Source organism: Malaclemys terrapin, chromosome 4 (assembly GCF_027887155.1).
Source record: "Malaclemys terrapin pileata isolate rMalTer1 chromosome 4, rMalTer1.hap1, whole genome shotgun sequence".
Classification (NCBI taxonomy): Eukaryota; Metazoa; Chordata; order Testudines; family Emydidae; genus Malaclemys; species Malaclemys terrapin.
The window spans coordinates 61,174,971-61,197,553 of record NC_071508.1 but is presented as its reverse complement, the minus strand read 5'-3'; the positions used below and the strand labels follow the sequence as shown (position 1 = coordinate 61,197,553).

Sequence of the window (22,583 nt, the reverse complement as noted above, 5' to 3'; positions counted from 1 at the left end):
AGTGATTACACAAATTACGGTAACACACACTTGAACAGATAGGTACTGAAACAAAATCTCCTCTAAGATAAATCACATTGATTAATCCATTTGAAAAGTCTAAATCAGTGGTATGACTAAATTATAAGCATAGCAAGAAAAATGAGTAGTTTGATTAAAAATCTCATCAGTTTTTTCATTTTGCTCAAGTTATATCATAATATTTTGTTTAAAGCTTGTATAATTCATTTGTTTTTTCCTTTTCCCATTAGGAATTCCTACAAACCACAGTAAGCCTACTGGTTACTCATTAAGGGTAGATAATACAGTTCCATTGGTGACACAGGCCCCTACCTTACAGCCACTACAGATACAAGCAGGAGTCCTGTCTCAGGTTGGTTCATTTAGAATTGTGTATTTTTAAAATGGCTGTTACAAATTTTATATTACTAGGCACTTAAGAAAACTTATATTTGTAAAGATTACATTTGATATCCTTAAAGTGTCCCATTTCAATCACTGTTTTATATTTATGCTGAGTTTTAAGAAGCTAATATAAATACTGGTCATTTGCCACTTAATGAAATCTACTTTACTTCACAACAGCCATGGTCTAATCGAACTCAGCAAATATTGATTCCTGCTTGGCAACAAATAACACCTGTGGCTCCTTCTACTGCAACTCTAGCCTCTGATCCAGTGGCTGGTCCACAAAGATTTGGAGACTGGGGGTAGGTCCAAAAAATTTTGTACACCTTTTTTTAGGACTTTTGCATAACCAAGAATATGGATTTGAGTTGAAGAGTTTACAGCTAATAACTCCCCTTTTCTCTCCTTAGGAAAGTGATTCCTCATGGCAGCCATTACAATTCAGTGATGCCACAGCCTCTCTTAAATCAAATAACTTTGTCTGCCACTCAGCCAATTAGTGTGGGCATTGCACATGTTGTCTGGCCACAGCCTGCAGCTACCAAGAGAAATAAACTGTGCCAGAACAGGTTGGTAAAATGGTATTATTTTTATTTGGTGTAGATTTTGATATCATTGCTTCACAACCTTTGTACAGTGGATAGGAGGGATATGAATAATGCATGCTCATTAAGGTCATTGACTGTACTCAAACTGTCCTGTTGCCCCTTTTGAAAATAAACACCTAGTTAGCTGCCGTATCAATTTCTCTGAAGTATTTTGGTAAATAGGATGGGAGACATGAAATGGAAATAAACTTTTTTTACCTTTGATCTACTCTCTGCCTGTGATACTAGCAGCTTTATCTACATATGTGTTTAAATAGCCTTTGGGAAGGGTTTAAAAATATATTGAGATAGTCCTAATTAGATGCTCCTAAATCTGTGTGCATGAGGACTCATCAGGTTCAAAGAATTAAAAATAAATAGAAGTTATATAATAGCGGTCATAATATGGCTAGACTAGTATTAAGAATAGTCTCTTTTGCTGGCAGCGAGAAACTCTTTAGCTGCTCACTGGAGAAAATGTGCCCCATCACTACATAAGTGGTTTGTATAGGTATGGGATGTTTTAGTAATGGAGAAACCAAGGCTATGAAGAACAATTATGGTAGCGGTTGTACTACTGGACTCCTTTTCTAGTGTTTGCTATGACAAGGTGTCATCCAAAGCCCATTGATGTCAGTGAGAAGCTTTCCAATGAATCAGGACTGAAATATCTGTAGTGTCCAAGCTAGCATTTCTTCATTCCTTTATAAGAGAATGGTGCTTTCAGCATATTTTATTCCATTTAATTGGTAAACCCAGCCTCGGACCTTATATTGCAGCATCCAGAACAATCCTATTTGGCTATTTGCAATACTTACCTGGAAAATTTGCCATCATTGTTATGGAATTCCACATACGCAATATATTTACCTGAATCTTCACTGCTTTACATTTTACTGTTTATTTTTATTCATGGATGTATAACGATGATGTTTTAGTCTACTTGCCCTTTTTAAGTTGTGGGGAGAAGAATAGAATTAAGTTTTCAAGTATGTTACAAAGATTCTACTAACTGTCTAATAAGGTGTCTTCTTCACAGGAGTAATCTGTTACAAAATACCAATATTCAAAATTCAGCATTTATATCTCCAAAGATAATTAATGTGAAGGCTGTCAAGAGAGTAAGTTGTATAGAAGCACAGGACAATCATAACTCAGAAGGACAGGAGAGGAACTGTTGCAAAACATCTGTCAGGCAGGACCCTGATTCATCTGTTTCAAACAAACAGCGCCAGGCTATCATCATTGCAGATTCTCCAAGTCCAGCAGTCAGTGTGATCACCATCAGTAGTGATACAGATGAAGACGATACAGGACAAAGACATTCACTAAGAGAGTAAGATTATAAATAAGTCTAGTTTTATTAAACTGTTATCTATACTAAGAGATGTGTGCAGCGATTACAGCAACATTCTCTAGTTCAGCTACTATGTGTAGTCAGTATTTGATTTTAGACACAATGGCAGTTAATATGCTTCCGACTCTTTGGTAGAAAAGGCAATTCCATGGCATTATCCTGTTTGGGAACTGAAGGCTACTTGTAAAATTCTGCTTTGCATGGCTATGCAATCAGTGCATTCATAACAGGGACTGACTGTTTAGAATTCTTTTTATAATAGTAGATGAGTTGTTAAAGTTTGAAAATTGACTACTCTTAGGTATAGCATGTTTGATTTTATTTCTTAATATTGGCTTGCACTGTTCATACGTACCCTCCTCTGTAGCATTACATGTATCTGTGTATGAAATTGGATGTTGAGTATAGGCAATAGAAATTCCATCCTAAAATGATTTTTCTCTAATAAGTTATTAAATAAATTATTCCATATTAAATTACTGTGAATCAAAGAAAAGATGTCATTTTTGTTTGAATGCACTTACATTCCTTACGGCTGTGAATTAGGGGCTTTTCCTTAAACATAAGTTTGAGGAAGTCTAATGTCATCTGATTGTTCAGGCTGTGATTCTGAAACCGGTAAACAGGCAAGTAGAAGATAAAAATTTAGGGCCATATCTTCAAAATATGATTGTAGTATGTGTACAGTTTTTTATGTAAAATTAATTCCTATAATTTTTGCACATTGCTTGTGCACACAAACCATAGATTCAACATATAAAATACTCACTTCCATGTGTAAATTGAGTCCAAATAAGGTTTGTATGTATACCAGCATTTATGTTCAGTAGCGGTAGTTAGGCTTGGTAGTATTTGGGTTTTTTTTTTTTTTTTGCAAGTTTTGACAATATAGATTTTTATCATCCCCCCCAGTTTAACTATTTTTACAGTTGCGGGGAGTTAAGGGGGGGTAGGGTTGGGGTTAGTGCAGCACTGACAGTGGGACTGCAAGGAGCTCTCTGCATGGCCAAGGGGCCAAAGACACCCAGGTACAAGATGCATGGAGGCTGCAGTCTTGGCCCAGCAGAGTAGAGACTGCTGCAAGTTGGACAATGAGCCTCTGGCTTTGGGGGAGGCCACCCTGTTACTGACCATTCCTGCCCGGGGATGGCCCCTGCACTCCTGGCTGGTGAGCGAGTGGGGCTGTGACAGTGGAGCTGCAGATTCCCTGCACAGTCGCAGGGCTGGCAACACCAGATTCATGCAGGCACAAGTTCAGGGGAAGTCTGTGGCCCTGGTGGGTCAAAGCAGAGACCTCCAGCAAGGGCCGCGAGGAGAAGGACGAGCCCACGGCCGTGGGGAAGGCCACCCCATTACTGAATGGCTCCTATGCATGGACAGAGATATGCAGCAGCAGGGTGGCCTCCCCCAGGACTGGGGGCTTGTCCTCCTGCTCGCAACCCTGGCTGGGGGAGAGGGTCTTTGCTCTGACCCATCAGGTCAACAGCCTTCCTTACGCATTCCGCCTGCCAGGATCTGATGTTGCCAGACCCATGGCAGTCCAAGAAGCCCTCTGCAATTCTGCTGTCATGGGCCCACTCGTTCACTCTTGCGACAACAGGGTTGCAGATGGCTCTGTGCGCTGCCGCAGGGCCAGTGACATCCAATCCTTACCAAAGGATATTTTTTGTTGTTGATTTCAGTGGCAGCTGAAATCGATGTTTACCAACATCTATCCATTTAAATCAAATCCTGCCAAGCCTAGTGATAGTGTACAGCAAATTGAATATGTAGGCATATGTGTGTGTGTTTGTTTGTTTATATACACGCACATTTGGTTGATGTTTTTCAAGGCAGTCCAGGGTGCCACACAGCTCAAATTAATTCTAATAGAAGATATGTGACTAAATACCCTGGACTGCTTTAAAAATCTTTTTCATGCTTGCATCTACACTTTCCCCACTTATGCCACATTTCATTTTCATTGCATGTTGTGGGGATTATGAAAAGAATTGGCTACTTCTATGGTAGAGATGGTACAGAGGGTTTTGTTTTTTTTTTTTTTTTATAAATTACCTAGGGCCATAGCCTACAGTTCTTCGTAAAACAAACCCGTGAAGCCAGCAGAAGACTTACTCAAGTAAAGACTGCAAGATTTGGTCTGGGCTATGGCCAGTGTTTTTTTTTTTTTTTTTTTTACTTTGACTGCCTAAGGTTCCTAATTTATATTTAGGCACCAAAATTAAAACAGTGTTGTGTATCTGCAGGAATACCTGAATTGGTATTCATAAATTCTGAACTTTAAATTTTTTCAACTTAAGTGCCTAAATATGGATTCAGGAGCCTTACTTTAGGCTTCAGAGTTTAAAAATTTAGGTCAAAATTTCCAAAGGGACCCCAAAAAACTTTAGATTGTGTATGAGTGGAACAATAAGCAGGAATAAAAATCATTGCTTTTTATCTTTTGGGTGATAGGCTCCATTCCCTTTACAGTGTAATACTAAATAACATATTAAAGATCTGTCTCTATTACTTTAAGGTTAGTTGTGTGTAAAAGGAATGAATGACATGCCAAATGACAGGTAGTATTTATTTTTGTCTTAATTTTTTTCTTTGTTTCAGATGTAAAGGTAGCCTAGATTGTGAAGCCTGCCAGAGCACTATGAATATTGACCGTGTATGTTCGTTAAGCAGCCCTGATAGCACTTTGAGCACCAGCTCCTCTGGCCAGTCTAGTCCATCCCCTTGCAAAAGACCCAACAGGTAAAAAGTTATGTTATTTCCAGTATACAGTGGAAGCCTGCTTTTTTTTAGTGAAACTCCTGACATTTTTAGTTCATTGTATTTTACATCTCCAGATTTCTCTCTTTTTCACAGGCTAACTTATGTTTTGAAAAAATTATATCATTCTAAGAGATGTATATGTATGTTAATGATATATATTATTTATATACCATAGCTAGTTTATTAATTGTTCCTGATAAATTGTGTTCATCTCATTGAATGGCTTCATAGTGTTGAACTGAATGGCAGTAATTCATACAGTGTGTTTTAAAAAAAAAAAAAAATACACACAAAAAACTCCATTAGAAGAACATTGATTGCAAAGTCAAGCACTCAAAAGTTGGGAAATGCCAGAATTAAGCAACCTTAATTCAGCCCTTTGTGCACATCCATTATAATACAGTCTTTAATTGATCACATACTGTTTTTTCCATAGTACCTCACTCATGCAGTGCACAGAATGGATGGTGCTCAATTAGTGAGAAGCTATTGAATATTTTGTTTTCTCGTTGAGTGTATGGCCCCATGCCTTCCTTACTTCACTATTTAAACCCTGCGCTGAAGACAAAATTATTAATTTCTTCATGGCCCCTTCTGTGACACTCATCGCTATGGTATCTGAATGTTTCACAAACATTAGTTTATATTCATAACACCCTTATGAGGTAAGGAGATGGTATACAAGGTCAAAAGTTTCCACTGATTTTGGGTGCCTGGATTGATACCTTGGTCCTGACTTTTTCAAAGTACTTAGCGTTATAGAGCACTTTATATGTTCAAAGCACAGTTCTCATTGATTTAGCTGCAGCTGTCAGTGGTGCTCAGCAGTTCTGCAAATCAGACCCCAGGGTCTCCAGTCAGGTACCCAGAAAACAAGAAACATGCATTTAGTGACCACCTGTGAAAAGTTTAGTTTAAGTGACTTGCCTATCCTTGTGTAGGAATTATGTAGTAGAGGCAGGGATAGAATAGTTTTCCAGGGCAGCATTTAACAGCCTTAACCATGAGACCATTTTTTCTTTGCCTGCAATCCCCTGCCTCATCCCACACCTTATTCCTCTTATATACACCTTCTGACTTCCACAACAAATGATACAGGGGGCCTGCAGACAACAGCCTCATTCGCTGTGCAACTCTGATGCACTCCTGGAGTGTGCTCCACCCTGTATACTGAATGAGCCGGGTGTTGGGGGTGGGGAGGGGGACAGGGGGCAGTGTGATCATGTAATTAAAAAACATATCATAATGCACACACAAGGGAACAGAATTAAGGTTAGGAATTGCTCAGGTATTTAAAAGAGAACAGGAGTACTTGTGGCACCTTAGAGACTAACAAATTTATTAGAGCATAAGCTTTCGTGGGCTACAGCCCACTTCGTCGGATGCATAAGAAGAAGTGGGCTGTAGCCCACGAAAACTTATGCTCTAATAAATTTGTTAGTCTCTAAGGTGCCACAAGTACTCCTGTTCTTTTTGCGGATACAGATTAACACGGCTGCTACCCTGAAACCTGTCAGGTATTTAAAGTTAAGCATGCATTTAAGTTCTTTGCCAGATCAGTGCCTTACTCTGTAAATAGGCATTCTCATGTTCTCCTAGACGACGACTTAAAAAGAAATGATCTTGTGCACATCTCCTCTCAGTGATGAACACATCCAGCTACCATGCATACCATGCTATATACCAGCTACTATGGGTGCTATATGAGCACCTAGATTAATTTACTCACAATCCCTTACCACTTATTTAGATTGTACAGCTCTTTGAGGCAGAGAATGTCTCCTACCATGTATTGGCACAGTGCCTTGCACAGTGGGGCTCCAAATGCATTTGGGGACTCAAGGCACCAAGTAGTATAAATATTTGTGTGAATTTTTACATTTACAGTTAAGATTTAAAACAAAATTAGTTTCCTTTCCCCGGTGTCTCACTGCTTGATCTCTCCTTCTCTCCACAAAGTACACTCCTACCTCAATATAACGCGACCCAGTATAATACGAATTTGGATATAGCGCGGTAAAGCAGTGCTCGGGGGGGGGGGGGGGGGGAGGGCTGCATGCTCCGGCGGATCAAAGCAAGTTCAATATAACGCGGTTTCACCTATAACACGGTAAGATTTTTTGGCTCCCGAGGACAGTGTTATATCGAGGTAGAGGTGTACCTGGCTTTGATTCCACTGTTGGTTGTGGTCTTGCTTAGCCGTTCCTGGGTCTTGTCCTCCTGACACTTCTCTAATTGGCATCTCTACCCCTTTTCACCCTCACACATGGCATTTTGGTTTCAGTAAACAGTAGATGTCATTATAGAGGTTGGCATTTCCACCTCCTCTTCTTACCAGCTGTTTCAAGAGGAACATTTTTTAAAGAAGAGGGGTATGCACCAGTTGATCAGCATATACTCCATGGCCCACCAGCAAATGTTTTATAGCAGTGGTTCTCAAACTTTTTTTTTTTCCACGGACCACTTGAAAATTGCTGAGGGTCTCAGCGGACTACTTCATGATCTTTCCAAATGTTGTTTGTACCATTAGCTAACTATTATAAAGCGCTTTGGATAAAAGCGCTATATAAAAAAATTAATAAACATTTTTTTGTTCTACAAATAAAAGCACACAACTCATATTTGCATATCAATAGTCTTACCTTTCTAATGCGATGATGTGCCCTCTCTCCCCCTCCACAGTAGCCACAGAGCTGGGGCTGGGAAGGAGGGCCGTCTCTCCCTGGCAGCCACTACCCTGGAGCTGGGAAAGTCACCTCTTTCTCTGGCTGCCGCAGCCCTGCACATCCCAAATTCTCCGCCCCCACTTCTCATCCCACTGTCCCCTCCCAACTACCCTCTATTCCCCCCAAGGCAACCACCTCACCTTACATGTGCATCTTCTCCAGGGTCCAGGCACCTAATTAGTGGAGTCACACCTGCGCATCTCCACTAATTAGGTGGGTGGCCCTTCATTCTCTCATGTGCGGCCACCCATGCATGCACCTTAGAGGGTCCACTATCTGTGGACCACCTGAATGGAGCTTGCGGACCACTGATGGTCCACAGGCCACAGTTTTGAGAACTCTGTTCTACAGACTATAGTTCGAGAATGGGGCTCTGCTTTTCCTCTTAACCTAAATATTGTCAAAAATAATCTGTCAAACCTATGTGCTTGGCAATACTATATGTAAAATGAGGCTATTCCTGTATAGTGTGACAAAGTTCCTCCTCTATCTTGGTGGTTCCTGCACTTATTGTCGGATTTTCTTGCCTCAGAGATTCACCATGTGGGTTGGGGAACAGCCCAGAGACCTTCCCCTCTGGAAGAACCCACAGTCCAGGTCAATTGGGAGGTTTGGGGGGAACCCAGGCCCACCCTGTACTCCGGGTTCCCGCCCAGGGCCCTGTGGACTGCAGCTGTCTATAGTGCCTACTGTAACAGCTGCATGACAGCTACAACTCCCTGGGCTACTTCCCCATGGCCTCCTCCAAACACCTTCCTTATTCTCACCACAGGACCTTCCTCCTGGTGTCTGATAACGCTTGTGCTCCTCAGTCCTCCAGCAGCACTCTCAGCTTCTTGCACCTCTTGCTCCCAGCTCCTCACACTCCCACCACAAACTGGGGTGAGCTCCTTTTAAAACCCAGGTGCCCTGATTAGCCTGCCTTAATTGATTCTAGCAGCTTCTTCTTAATTGGCTCCAGGTGTTCTAATTAGCCTGCCTGCCTTAACTGGTTCTAGTAGGTTCCTGATTATTCTAGTGCAGCCCCTGCTCTGGTCACTCAGGGAACAGAAAACTACTCATCCAGTGACCAGTATATTTGTCCTCTTCCAGACTCCTGTACTCCACTGGTCTGGGTCTGTCACAATATGTAACGTCCTATATCAGTGTTTTTCCTCTCTAGTGGCTGATCCAACAACTAGCTAGGAGTGTTCTCCTGATTCCTCACATAACACTGCATCTCTTTGGGCTAGATAGACACTTGCACAATCTCCCTAGGCCTGTGGCTTGTTTTTAGAAGCATTATTTTTTCTTCATAAAGTATTTCCTCCTCTGCTTATGGCGTGATAACCACGGGGAGGCTTTTATTCTTTGAATTAGGAAGAAAATGAGGTAATTAGTGTGCATGTGTGTGGTGGGAATACAGTTTAAAACTTAAAATAGATTAGGTGGATTTATTAGAGCAAGGTTAATGTGCAACTCACCATAACCCTCGCTAATTTCTTTTAACAAAGTAACTGCGACCTTATCCTTTCCACCCCTGCTTACAACTTGTCATTTAAGACTGGAAGATGAGTTTAGACTTTTAGCTTCCATCTGAATTCCCAGCTTGTGTGGTTTTAACTTTAGACACTTAACATAACTAAAATGTAAATTTTCTTTCTGCAGTTTTTTATTTTTAAATATTTATTTTGTGTAAATAACGTTGTCATACATTACAAGAATGCTAATGGAAGAACACTCTGCTTATAATGCAATATATATATATTTTTTAATAGTATGTCAGATGACGAACAAGAGAGTGGCTGTGATACTGTGGATGGTTCTCCGACCTCAGACTCTTCAGGACATGACAGTCCATTTGTAGAAAGCAGTTTTGTAGACAACACCAATCAAAATACAGAAACCAGAAACTTGGTTAACCCAGAAACCAAACCCGCTGTCTGCGCTGTTGTGGTGCCACCAATAAGAATAGAAAACAGATTAAATTTAGATGAGCAGATGGTGAATACAGGTAAACTAATTTAGTAGTTGTTTTCTTTTATAATAATGAGTAAGTCAGAAATTTGAGCAGTCTATTCAATAGGTATATGCACAAAACATAAGATTTAAGCTACCTCCCTCTTACTTAATCATATATTTTACCTAAATTATTAAATCTTAATCATAAATTAATTTTTAAAATGTTTTCTAAGTTTCTTGGTTTGTTACTTTACAACTATTGTCTAGTTGAATAGTTGAAAGCATTGAAGGTTTGCCTTGGTACTAGTATTTGATTTTATTTGCCAGATAACACATGCCAGCCGCTGATAAAAGGCCGATCTGTCCCTGGAAGAATAAACCAGCCTCCTGCTGTGAGTAACCGTCAGCAAAAATTGACATCAGCATTCCATCAGCAACCTATAAATTTCAGTCAGGTATGTGTATTCATTCACAGCTCAAAACTGTTTCACTGTCTTAAGGTTGAGGGCCTGATTTTAAAAAATGCTGGACACCTGCAACACTGAACTAAATGGGAGCTACAGCTCCTCCACATGTTTGAAAAATCAGGCCTCAAGTCAGTAAAAAATATGCCCAACGTCTGTAGGTAAGCTGCTGAAATCCTGAAAAATGGGCTTCTCTAGCCTATTGTGCAAGTCAGAAATATCTTCCACTTTGTCCCTAAATTAGCAGCCATGGTAGTGATTGAACAGATGAGTTTGTAAAGATGATGGAAAAACAGCACTGGAAAACTTGTTACAACCTACATTAAATTTAGAAAAAGCCTGAGACATGATCATATATACTTGACCACTTTCCTCCTTCCAAATGGTAAAATATTTGTACCATGGAGTTAAGTGTGGGGCCATATTTTCAGCCTTGTTCCATCTGCTTTGTGCCTCACCTGTGGCACAAATCAACTGGAAACCCAGCATATCTGTCCAGCTGAGAATTCTGTTAGTTGAGGGGAATCCCAGAATGTGGTAGAGCTGATGCACCCAGTTGTAATTCACTATCTCTTTTGTATGTAGTGAGCATGGCTGAGGAAAAAAAGGGACATGTTCTTCAAGTGATGGTCCCTATGTGTATTCCACACGTGGTACATAGTTCTTAAAGATGTGAGGTCCTTATCTGTATTCTACACATGGTACATGTGGCACCATGCACATGAGTTCAGAGATTTTTAGTAAGCAGTGTCCATTGGTCTGCACATGAGCAGTTGATTTCCTCGTGCTCTGAACCGAGGGTAAAGAGTGCTGTTTCTCCAGTTCCTTCTTACTGCGTCATGGCCTGAGTAAGAATCTTCTGTGTCTCTAGCTTCTTCCTCAATTGCGTCATTCTGTAACTATATTATAAATTGTTTTTGGTATTTTAATCTTTTAGACTTAGTATAGCCTTTAGTGAGTTGTTTTTTTTATCTCACTCTGGGGAAATTCTCCCAGAAAGCTAGGATTATGCCCATAGTCCTAGGGTTCAAGAATGGTTTTTCCTGCCCCTGCTCGTTTTCTGTGAGTGACGAACACCAGGGCTGCCTCTAGGCTAGGCAAGGTTCACATCTCAGCCAAATGCAGCATTTGCCACTCCTTCCCTCCCAGAACTCATGAGGGTTGGGAGCTAAGACTTAAAAATCGGATGGAGCAGGCCATGAGACCCCAATCAGATGTGGACCGTGGAGATCACCTTGTATGTTGGCCGCCTCCAGCAGGGCAGTCGGAGATCTGTCTCTCCCCGGAGGACACTTTTGCTCTCTACTACACTCACTCATCTCACTCACTCACTCTTCTCTGGTCTGCCTTTATTCAGAGACATAGTTACCCCAGATGAGGAAGCTAGTCTGAGGTTGCAGGGCTGCCCTCCTCTCCCACTAGTGAGCCTGATTATTGGTACCCTCGGTTCTGCTGATAGTCCAATGGATCAGAAGCTCTACAGGAGTCTCTAGTTTACCAGTCAGAGGATGGCCTGGGACAGAAGCACTAGAAGATTGGGGTTCCATCCTCCAGCCAGACGTGACTTGCTAAGAGACGAGACAGAGCAGTGCCATGGGGTCCTCCCCTCCCAGTTGATCCCTTGTCCTGGCACATCTGGGGCCCTTGGGATCCTTACCCTAGGCACCAAGGATCAGTACATGAGTCTTATTTACAATCTCCTGGCCAACCCCAACCAGTCCCCATCAGAGTATTGGGAGGAGGAAGGTGAATGAGATCTAATGATTCTGGGAGCAATTTCATTGTCTTCCCCTGATGAGGCAGTTATCCCATCCTTGCCATCTCTGCCTGGCTATTTCATGCAATATCAGGAATTCCTGCAGAGAGTGGTGTCTGAGCTGCAGATGCATCTTGAAGAAGTTCAGGAGCCCCAATGTAGATTACTGGAGATTTTGCAGCCCTTGGACCCCCGTTGAGAGGCCCTCCTGATCAACAGACCATCATGGATGCACGAAAAGGCTGTGGCCTGCTCCTGCTTCTTGTGCTACCACCCCAAAGAGGGCTGAGAATCACTTCTTTGTTTCACCTAAGGCACGAGAGTTTCTATTCTCACTCCCACTGCCTAACTCCTTGGGGTACAAGTGGCTACCAAGAGATCCAGGCTGCAATTGCTAAAAACTACTTCCTCAGACAAGAATGGCAAATGGCTCGATCTCCTGGGAAGAAAGGTCTTCACCTCCACCTCTCTTTAATTCAGGATTTCAAATTACTGGGTTGTTCTAGCTAAACATAATTTCACCAATTATACAAAGCTTTTAGATTTTAAAGACAAGCTTCCTCAGGAAAACAGAGCCCACTCCAGTCCTTAATTGATCAGGGCAAATTGGTGACCAAGACTTCCCTCCAAGCTGCACTAGATGCTGCAGATACTGCGTCCAGAGGGATGGTTACGGCCCTCATTGAAAGATTCCTGGTTACAATGCTCAGATTTTCCTAGGGAGGTGCAGAATATACCATTCAGGATCTGCCCTTCAATACAGTTAATCTGTTCCATGAGACAGATGAGTCTCTCCACTCCCTCAAAAACTCAAGGACAACTCTTCGTTCACTGGGCATCTATACCCCTGTCCGTAAGAGAAAGTATCTTAGGCAGGGATACAGAGCAAGACCATCTTCTCAACCTTTTTGCTATCAATGCCCCCAGGATTCAGCAAATAAATGATACAGGATCCACAGTCCTAGACACACGTTTCCTGCAACATCCACTGCCACACCTCACTCTAACCCTCAACTAAGGAATTTGTTTTGACGGATCTGGTGAGACCCACGTCCCTTTATTGATGCCACATCATCCCACCCCCACTCAGTTTTTTGGAGGCCGCGTTACCCAATTTGCCTGCAGCTGGAGGGCTCTAATAGCCAAAAAATGGGTACTGGAAATTATTCATTGCAGCTATGTGACTGAGTATGTCAACTCCTACACACAAACCTCCTTCCAAGTTCCTTTTGAGGGATCAATCTCATGAGGAAATTCTCCGTAAGAAGTGGACTCCCTTCTCCATCGGAGAGCTATAGAAAAAGTTCCACCTCAACATCAGGGGAAAGGATTGTACTCTCCATACTTTTTAGTTCCAAAAAGAACAGGAGATGGAGACCCATTCTCAACATACACTAACTATATTTGCCCCAAAATTAAAATTCTGCATGGTCATATTGGCGTCAATAATTCCATCTCTGGAAGAGGTTTCATGGATCGCAGATCTCGACATGAAAGACTCGTATATTCACACAGATATTCACCCATCCCACAGGAGGTTTCTCAGGTTCCTCTTCGGTCAAGATCATTGCCAGTTCAGGGTCCTTCCATTTGGGCTAGCCACAGCACCCAGGGTCTTCACAAGCTTTTTCAGTGGTGATAGCTTGGATGAGAAGAAATGGGTTCATCTTCTTTCCATACCTCGATATCTGACTCCAACAGGCAGGTCATATGAGGAAGTCCCATTGGCTGCTTCACTGACTTCCTTTTCTAGGCATGTGTGTCAACCACGAGAAGTCCACATTAACCCCCACAAGGTCCATAAATTTCATAGGAGCGACCTTGGACTTGACCACAGCAAGAGCCTATCTATCGAGAGATTGCATACCATGGGCACTTTTATAAACCAGGTCACCTTCAGGCCACGGACTTCAGTCAAAACTTGCCTGTTCCCTCCTCAGACACATGCTGCCATCTATCTCCATTGTCTGCAAAGCTGGCTTCTGTCCATTTACTCACCAGAGAAGGGCAATATCTATGTCAAAATGACTGTTGTGTCCAAGTTACCGGATGGGGATCCCTTTCCTCACACTGACACTCAATCCAATCATCATTATTGATACTGCACTTTTAGGCTGGGGAACTCATATGGATGATCATACTGCACTTCGGGAGTCCAGGATTCATATCAAATACTAGAATTGAGAGCAGTCCGTCAGGACTGCAATGTCTTCCTCCCACTCATCCAATCCTGGCATATCCAAATAATGTTGGACAATATGACAGCTGTCTTCTGAATAAACAAGCAGGCGGGAATGATATTCCTCCCTCTGTGTGTACATCCAGTGAACCTCTGGAACTGATGCAGCAGCCATCACATAACCCTTTCAGCAGCATGTTTACCAGGTGAGCAGAACTCCCTATCAGACAGTCTCAGCAGGCATTCTTCTGCAGACCATGAATGGGAGATTCACAATCTGGTCCTGAACGAGGTCTTCATACAGTGGGGAATGCCATCGTGGGACCTCTTTGCTTTACAGGTGAACAGGAAATTTCCCCTGTATTGCTTTACAGGAGCATTAAGCACGGGCTCAAAGGCAGACACCCTTCTGTTACCGTGGAGGGTTCACCTCAGATTTGCCTTCCCTCCTATCCCATTAAAATCACAGGTGCTATGGAAAATTCATCATGACAGTGCTTGAGTCATCCTCATTGCTCCCAACTGACTAAGACAGTTCTGATCCATGGATCTTCTGAAGCTCTCAGCTCATCTGCCCATAATCATCTCCCCATTTCCAGACCTGCTAACGCAACACAAAGGCACCTGCAGGCACCACAACCCGGAACCGCTGTAACTCAAGGCCTGGTATTTGGATGGGCATCGGATGTACAGCATTCATGTTCCAGAAGGGTACAATCCATTCTCAATCAAAGCAGGAAAGATTTTAGCAGAAGATGTTATTCAGCTAAATGGAAGCATTTCTCTTCTTGGGCTTAACAATGCCAATCTCCAGAATCTGTTGGGATCACTGCTATTCTTGAGTATCTACTTACCCATAAGACACTGGGTATCTGTTTTAGTTCCCTTTGGATTTATTTGGCAGCAATCAATGCTTTTCATTCTGCTGTTGACAGCCATACTATCTTCACTCATCCTGCAACAACTAAATTTTTGCAGGGGCTTCTTCGATCCTTCCCATCATTGGTGAAGCTCACACTCCAGTGGGACCTCAACTTCATTCTTTCATCTCTCACCAGACCTAACTTTGAACCTTTAGCCTCAGGTTTTATGTCCCATCTCTCAATGAAAGTTCCCTTCCTAGTTGCCCTAATATCAGCCAGAAGAATCAGCAAGCTGGGAGCACACATGGCAGACCCACCATATACTATCTTCCCTAAAGAAAGGGTCTCACTGTGCCACCACCCGAAATTCATCCCTAAAGTAAATTGAGAGTTTCACATGAGTCAAACCATCCATTTACAATTGGTTTTTTTTTTCCCCCAAACCACAAGCTTCTGATGAATAGAGGAATATATGTTCTTTGAGTGTCCAAAGGGTACTGGCCTTTTATCTACAAAGAACAAAAGCTATTAAAAGACACCTAAACTATTTGTTTCTATAACAGAGAGATCAAGGTGTCAAGCTATACCTCTGCCGAAACTTTCTAAATGGATCTCTGGCTTCATTATTCTTGGCTACCAGCTAGCCCGCATTTCTTCCCCAGAGCGGATGAGGATTCACTCCACCAAAGTGCAGACAACTTCTGCTGCATCTCTGAGAAACTTACCATGTTGGAGATATGTAGAGCAGCTGGAGCTCCTTGCACACCTTCACAAGAGTTCATGCTTTGGTTCAGTCTTCTCCTGCAGATACAGCTGTAGGGACAGCAGTGTTAAAGTCAGCTATCACTTCTGCGTCCTTGTTCCCATCTCCATTTTGACTACTGCTTGCTAATCTCCCACCTGTGGACTACACGTAGGAACCATCACTCCAAGAAGAAATGGAGCTTAGTTATCTGTAACTGGAAGTTCTTTGAGACATGTGGTCCCTAGCTATATTCCATTGTCTGCCTTCCATCCTCTCTGCTGTAGATTATATCTGGATTTTTGATGAGTAGGAACTGGAGAGGCATCAGTCTGCATGACCCCTTATGCCCTCAGTTCAGAGCAGAACAAACTATACATGTGTGGACCAACAGACACTGCTTACTAAAAATCTCTGGACTAATGCGCATGGTGCACATGCACCACGTGGAATACAGCTAGGGACCACACATCTCAAAGAACCTCCAGTTACAGGTAACTAACCTCCATTTCTCCAGCAATTCTTCAGCAGCCAGAAATGCTTTGTGTGGCCCTGGGTAAGTGGTGTAATTTACAGCATCCTTGAGGTTGGCCCAAGGATCAAGAGCTACAAAGCCAATTTACTACTTCCTTAATGCTACACCAAGTATCTCTCTGCTGCAGCCCAGGATCTAGCCCATAGATAATATAGAAAACTACATTTACTAAATTTAAGTTATTTTAATTATTTTACTTTGGGCATAAGAACACAAGAACAGCCATACTGGTCAGACCAATTGTCCATCTAGCCCAGTAGCCTGTTTTCTGACTGTGGCCAATGCCAGGTGGTTCAGAGGGAATGGACAGAACAGGTAGTCATCAAGAGATCCATTCCCTGTCGCCCATTCCCAGCTTCTGGGCAGTAGCTACATTAGCAAAACTCTTTTTTAAAAAACATCTAGGTATTTGGAGGGGCAGTGCATTTAAAAACAAAACCCTGCTTATCTGTTTATAGAAAATATTAAAACAAAATATTAAAGTCTGCCATATACAGATAGGAGGCTTATTAATTATTAGTTAGAATAATTCAGATTGGAAAGGATCTCCGCGTTATTTAGTACATCCCCCTGCCTCATCATGGAAGGATTGATTTTAATTAATCCTAAACTAGCCCTAAAATGATCATCTTATTCTAACTTTGACCATTGCAAAGACTGCAAATTCCTCAACCTTTAGACAGATACCGTTCCACTGCAGAGCTTTACTATGATGATTAATTCTAATTTACTGATTAATGTATGAATAATTAATCTGAATTTTCCCTGCTGTAGTTGAAGCCCACTACTACTTGTTCTATTCTTATTTAATGAGACTAATAGTCTCTCTCTAATATTGTAAACAGTTAGCACATCTTCTATAAAAGTGGTTCTCAAAGCTGGTCCGCCGCTTGTTCAGGGAAAGCCCCTGGTGGGCCGGTCCAGTTTGTTTACCTGCCGTGTCCCCAGGTTTAGCCGATCACGGCTCCCACTGGCCGTAGTTCGCCGCTCCAGGCCAATGGGGGCTGTGGGAAGGGCGGCCAGCAAATCCCTTGCCCGCGCCGCTTCCCGCAGCCCCCATTGGCCTGGAGCGGTGAATCATGGCCAGTGGGAGCCGCAATCGGCCGAACCTGCGGACGCGGCAGGTAAACAAACTGGCCCGGCCCGCCAGGGGCTTTCCCTGAACAAGCAGCGGACCAGCTTTGAGAACCACTATTCTATGGATCATTAGTCTAGACCCAGTTGTGTGTGTGTCAGATATTTTTCAAACCATTCCTCATTTTTTTCCTGCTCCCCTCTAAATTTTCTCTCCTGTTTCTAATGGTTGTGCCTTTATTGTGGTGCCCATAGTAAGAACATAAGAATGGCCATACTGGGTCAGACCAAAGGTCCATCCAGCCCAGTATCCTGTCTACCGACAGTGGCCAATGCCAGGTGCCCCAGAGGGAATGAACCTAACAGGTAATGATCAAGTGATCTCTCTCCTGCCATCCATCTCCTTATCCATCCTGGCTAATAGCCATTAACGGACTTAACCTCCATGAATTTATCTAGTTCTCTTTTAAACCCTATTATAGTCCTAGCCTTCATAACCTCCTCAGGCAAGGAGTTCCATAGGTTGACTGTGCGCTGTGTGAAGAAGAATTTCCTTTTATTTGTTTTAAACCTGCTGCCCATTAATTTCATTTGGTGGCCCCTAGTTCTTATATTATGGGAACAAGTAAATAACTTTTCCTTATTCATGTTCTCCACACCACTTATGATTTTATGTACCTCTATCATATCCCCCCTTAGTCTACTCTTTTCCCAGATGCAAAGTCCTAGTCTTTTTAATCTCTCCTCATATGGTTCCAAACCCCTAATCATTTTAGTTGCCCTTCTCTGAACCTTTTCTAATGCCTGTATATCTTTTTTGAGATGAGGAGACCACATCTGAATGCAGTATTCAAGATGTGGGTGAACCATGGATTTATATAAGGGCAATAAGATATTTTCCATCTTATTCTCTATCCCCTTTTTAATGATTCCTAACATCCTGTTTGCTTTTTTGACTGCCGCTGCACACTGCGTGTACGTCTTCATGAGTAGTGAGTGCAGTTTGCCAGGTGTGAAAGCCACAACTGAGCAGAGTGGAATAATCACCTTGCTTGTGTGATATATGGTACTTGTGTTTAAAACAGAATACCATTTTGTCCTTGTCTTGCAAGAGGACTGCATTGAGTTATAACCTTCAAATTTCCTGTTTGTGGTACTATTTCAATAGCTAGTATTTTCTACTTTCTGTATTTGTTCATTTGATTATTTCTTTATAGAATTTAAGTTTATTAATTTTAAACATTTCTCCAGTTTGAGTTCATATTCTATCTGTACTTCAAAATTAACATATAGCAATTTCTCTGTGTGGACAGATTCAGCACTTTGGATCTGGGCCTCAGGAGTGGAATGGAAACTACAGTCATCGAAGACAGCAGACATACATTCCAGCTGGTGTTGCCAGTCATCCGTTCTCCCTTCCACATGGAAGTCCAAATCACAGTACGGTGCATGCACATTTAGCTGGAAGTACACACCTTGGAGGACAGCCTGCTATTCTTCCGTATCCATCATCTGCACCCCTTAATGCTGCTGCACCTGTAGCCCACCTCCTAGCCTCATCATGTACCTCAAGACCTATATTGCAGCATCCAACCTACAATATAGCTCATCCCAATGGCATAGTTCACCAAGTCCCAGTGGGCATAAATCCCCGTCTTTTACCTTCCCCAACCATTCATCAGACTCAGTACAAACCTATTTTTCCACCACATTCTTACATTGCAGCATCACCTGCTTACACAGGATTTCCACTGAGTCCAACAAAACTCAGCCAGTATCCATTTATGTGAGAACTCGAGTACAGTATGTAGAGGAAGCTCAATGATAAACGCTTGATTTAAGAAGAAACATGGTATTTAATAAAAATTAGCCATGGCACAACAAGAGAATTATTTTTTGAATCATGTAGACTTGGGTGCAATTTAAACAACCTTGAGCTTTAAATAACAAAACAAAACTCACTTTTAATGTGTTTTGCACATTTGGTATAACTTGTATCTTTGGTCATATTATCTTCTTATATAGTAACTCCAGACAGGTGACTTACTGGAGCAGAATTCCAGTTTTGCTCCTTCTATTTTTTATAAAATTGCCTTCTAACTAGTGCAAGACACGTCTACATTTGGGAAGCCATTCAGTGTACAGATTTAGAGCAACAGATGCACATATGTCAGCAGTACAGTGTACAAGTAAAATGTTTGTATTGTGTATCTTGATGTTTAAATGTTGAGTCACTTATCTAAAAAGTTGAGTTGTTCTTCACATTGCATGTGTCTTTTGCATGGGCAAAGAAGAGTTGCCTAGACATTGCTCTTAAATGTTGTTGTCCTAATAATCTCAGCTGCATTGTAAACTGTTCCCACACATAGTGCCTTAAATATTTGAGGTTGTTAATGTTATTACTTATATATACATGTTGAGGACTGCAGCACTTAAAATTCAGATCTTCTGATTTTTTGATAGAGTAATGCTCATTTGGGGTTTTGTGTGGTATGATTTTAGTATTGGGTGTTTTTCCTTGTCAAGAAGGCAGCATGTTTTGCTGTAGCTGAATTCTGCTGTCTGATTTTTTCAGAATGATCTAGCTTCAAGAGAAGAATTTAGTAGTGCTTAAGAAAAGTCAATTCAGTAGCTTTTAGTGATAAACACAAAACAGTATTTTATACTGTTAAATGGAACTGCAATACAATCTAAGTAGTATATTTTCAAAGTGTTTGTCTAATTGGATTTAATAACATGTTTAGAGGTGCAGTAGGCATGACTTTGACTAGATTATGAAAGAAAAAGCAAAATGCTCATTGATTCACGATGTGATTTCATCTTAGCTTGAGCAAACCATGCAGTATTTAATAAGTAGTAGCAGAATATTTACTATTGAAGCTTGAAAAGATGTGAGTTCTTTGTGTGCAATTTTTCATTTATGCATGGGAGAGATTTTAGCCTTTTTCATTATAGTATTTGTTTTAGCTTGTTGGGGTGTTTGCTTATTTAATACATTCCGTCAGGGACGTAAATTACATGCTTTTTGCATTTTTTTCCTAGAAAGTTTTGTCTTTTTTGTTTTTTGTTTTTGTTCAAATGAAGTTGCTTTTGCAGCACCAAAGACTTAATCATCCATTTCCTATAAAAGGTAGCTACTTTTTTCATAGACCTCAAGTATACTGTAGTGTAGAGATGGGATTTAAAGAAGGTATTAAACAGGCTGTGTGTTAGCTTATGGGTAAGTAATAAATTGTATCATTATCTTGAATGTATCATAGATAAGCTGCTATATCATGATTGCCACTTCAGATAGCTGTGAAATTAGTTGATTAACTAGTTCTTTCTTAGCCTTTTAATTTCTGTATAAGTCTAATTACATGAAATAGAAGTGGGGGTTTTGATTTTTATTTTGCTTTTATGTTTGGAGTGTCGTAACTACTATATTGTAAATGATGGAAGTTTAATTGAATATGTTATTTTGGGGTGTTATTTGCATCAGTATTTTATCTCCATTAACTTTGGGCTCATCACTGCATATAAGTGGATGTATGTATGTATGTATGTATGTAACTTAATTTTTTATGTTTTCATATTGCATTATGTAGACACTTAAGAAGCTGTATCTTGCAGGCTTGACTTAACTTTTTTTTAAACAAAAAATATTCTGGAATACAATATTTGCAGCATTGACTGGAATAAGAGTGCAAAGTATTTGTGTTTAACTCTGTCAATAAGCTAATAACTGGTAGATTTTTTTTCTTTACTCCATTACTACAAGCAGTGTTTTATTTAATGAATGTCCAAATGAAATAACCGTGCCTATATTTGATGTTATTTTTTAAAAAACAAAAACTGAAATACAACAGTGTTATATCATAAACCAATACCAGCAGTACATTTTTAATCACACTGCAAAAGAAACCTAACTTTTCCCACAAGATTCAGTGTTTTTGGTAATCAACTCTATGCATTTTGTACAAATATAAATGTATATCTAAAGTATACATTAGAAACTAAGAGTAGCCTGATTAATTTGAAATCTTATCAGCACATATATAAAGCCTAAATATATGGAGTCAAGAAAATACTCAAGTAAATTCGTCATACACCTTAATACTTCAAACTTGTACTATCTGTTCTAGCAGATTCCTATCCTCTGTTAACACCTTAGTGTTGGGAATTGAGTTCTCTTGGTGTTATTTCCATTGCAGGCAGTGGACACACCAAGAACCACCAGCACAAAACGATTAATTGACTTTTGTATTATGATGATAAAAATTACTGTGTTCTCTTTATTTGGAGCCATGGGAATCTCCATTGCTTTAATGTATTTACTGTGCTTTCTTTTTACTGTACTTAGGATGTAAAGCTAATATGCTTGTTAAATTGACACATTTACCTGTATGGCACAATATTATCCTATAAATTCACAAGAAAAATGTACTGTAAATGTGCCCCAAATTAAGCCTGCTGCTCTTTATATATTGTAACAATAGAAATGTGTTTGAATTTCAAAGAACTAAATATTTGGGATTCTGCCACAACCTAAATTCTGAATAATGAAATGATTGTGAGGTACTGATCCTGCAATGAGCTCCTGCACCCTTGTGGAGTCCAGTTGACTTCAATGGGATTTTGTGCAGGAGCCAAAGGTCCATATGTATAGAACTGCTTTCAGGATTGGTGCCTAAATCTGTGGAAACAGTCATCCCTCATCAGTGAAGCATATACACCTCAGATTGTTTTAATGCCTTTTTTAAATAAAACACTGCATGACTACAGAATTGCATATTTGCATACTATTTTAATTTGTGAATTATTTTATATGAATTTCTTGTATTGAGTTTTTAACTTTAATTCAGGGTGTTTTTATTAATCAGCTATGCTACTGTATTAACTAATTCTTTTGGTTTAAATTTTTAAATTTTCTGCATTTCTAATTTTAACTTGGTTTGTGTTAAGTAAAAGTTAAATCACACTGCAAGCGGTAGGAAGATTGTTTTAGAACTACCCAAGAATATAGACTTGATTATTAAGTTTGAATTGTTACTGTTTAACAATTTGTAGACTTGTGGCTTTTTTTTCTTTTTCTTTTTTTTTTGTTTTGTTTTTGCTTTTGGTTTCTATGCTACACTAGTTTGCCATGTAGCAATTGCACTGTGCAATATTACAATACGAGGACTGGGAAAAAATTTTATGGATGTAA

The 22,583-nt window shown here is 40.7% G+C and overlaps 1 protein-coding gene across 11 annotated transcripts in view; it reads left to right on the top strand.

Moving 5' to 3' along the window:
• Positions 1-22,161, top strand: part of HIPK3 (homeodomain interacting protein kinase 3) — a 141,188-nt gene extending 119,027 nt beyond the window's left edge. For all 11 annotated transcript variants that reach the window (XM_054028138.1, XM_054028147.1, XM_054028141.1 and 8 more), the window contains 8 exons: positions 252-373; positions 586-710; positions 819-977; positions 2,035-2,331; positions 4,954-5,094; positions 9,599-9,834; positions 10,110-10,237; positions 18,709-22,161. In XM_054028138.1, the coding sequence (XP_053884113.1) occupies positions 252-373; positions 586-710; positions 819-977; positions 2,035-2,331; positions 4,954-5,094; positions 9,599-9,834; positions 10,110-10,237; positions 18,709-19,185 (1,685 nt within the window). In that variant the 3' untranslated portion in view covers positions 19,186-22,161. The remainder of the gene's footprint in view (positions 1-251; positions 374-585; positions 711-818; positions 978-2,034; positions 2,332-4,953; positions 5,095-9,598; positions 9,835-10,109; positions 10,238-18,708) is intronic.
• The last annotated feature ends 422 nt before the right edge of the window (positions 22,162-22,583 follow it).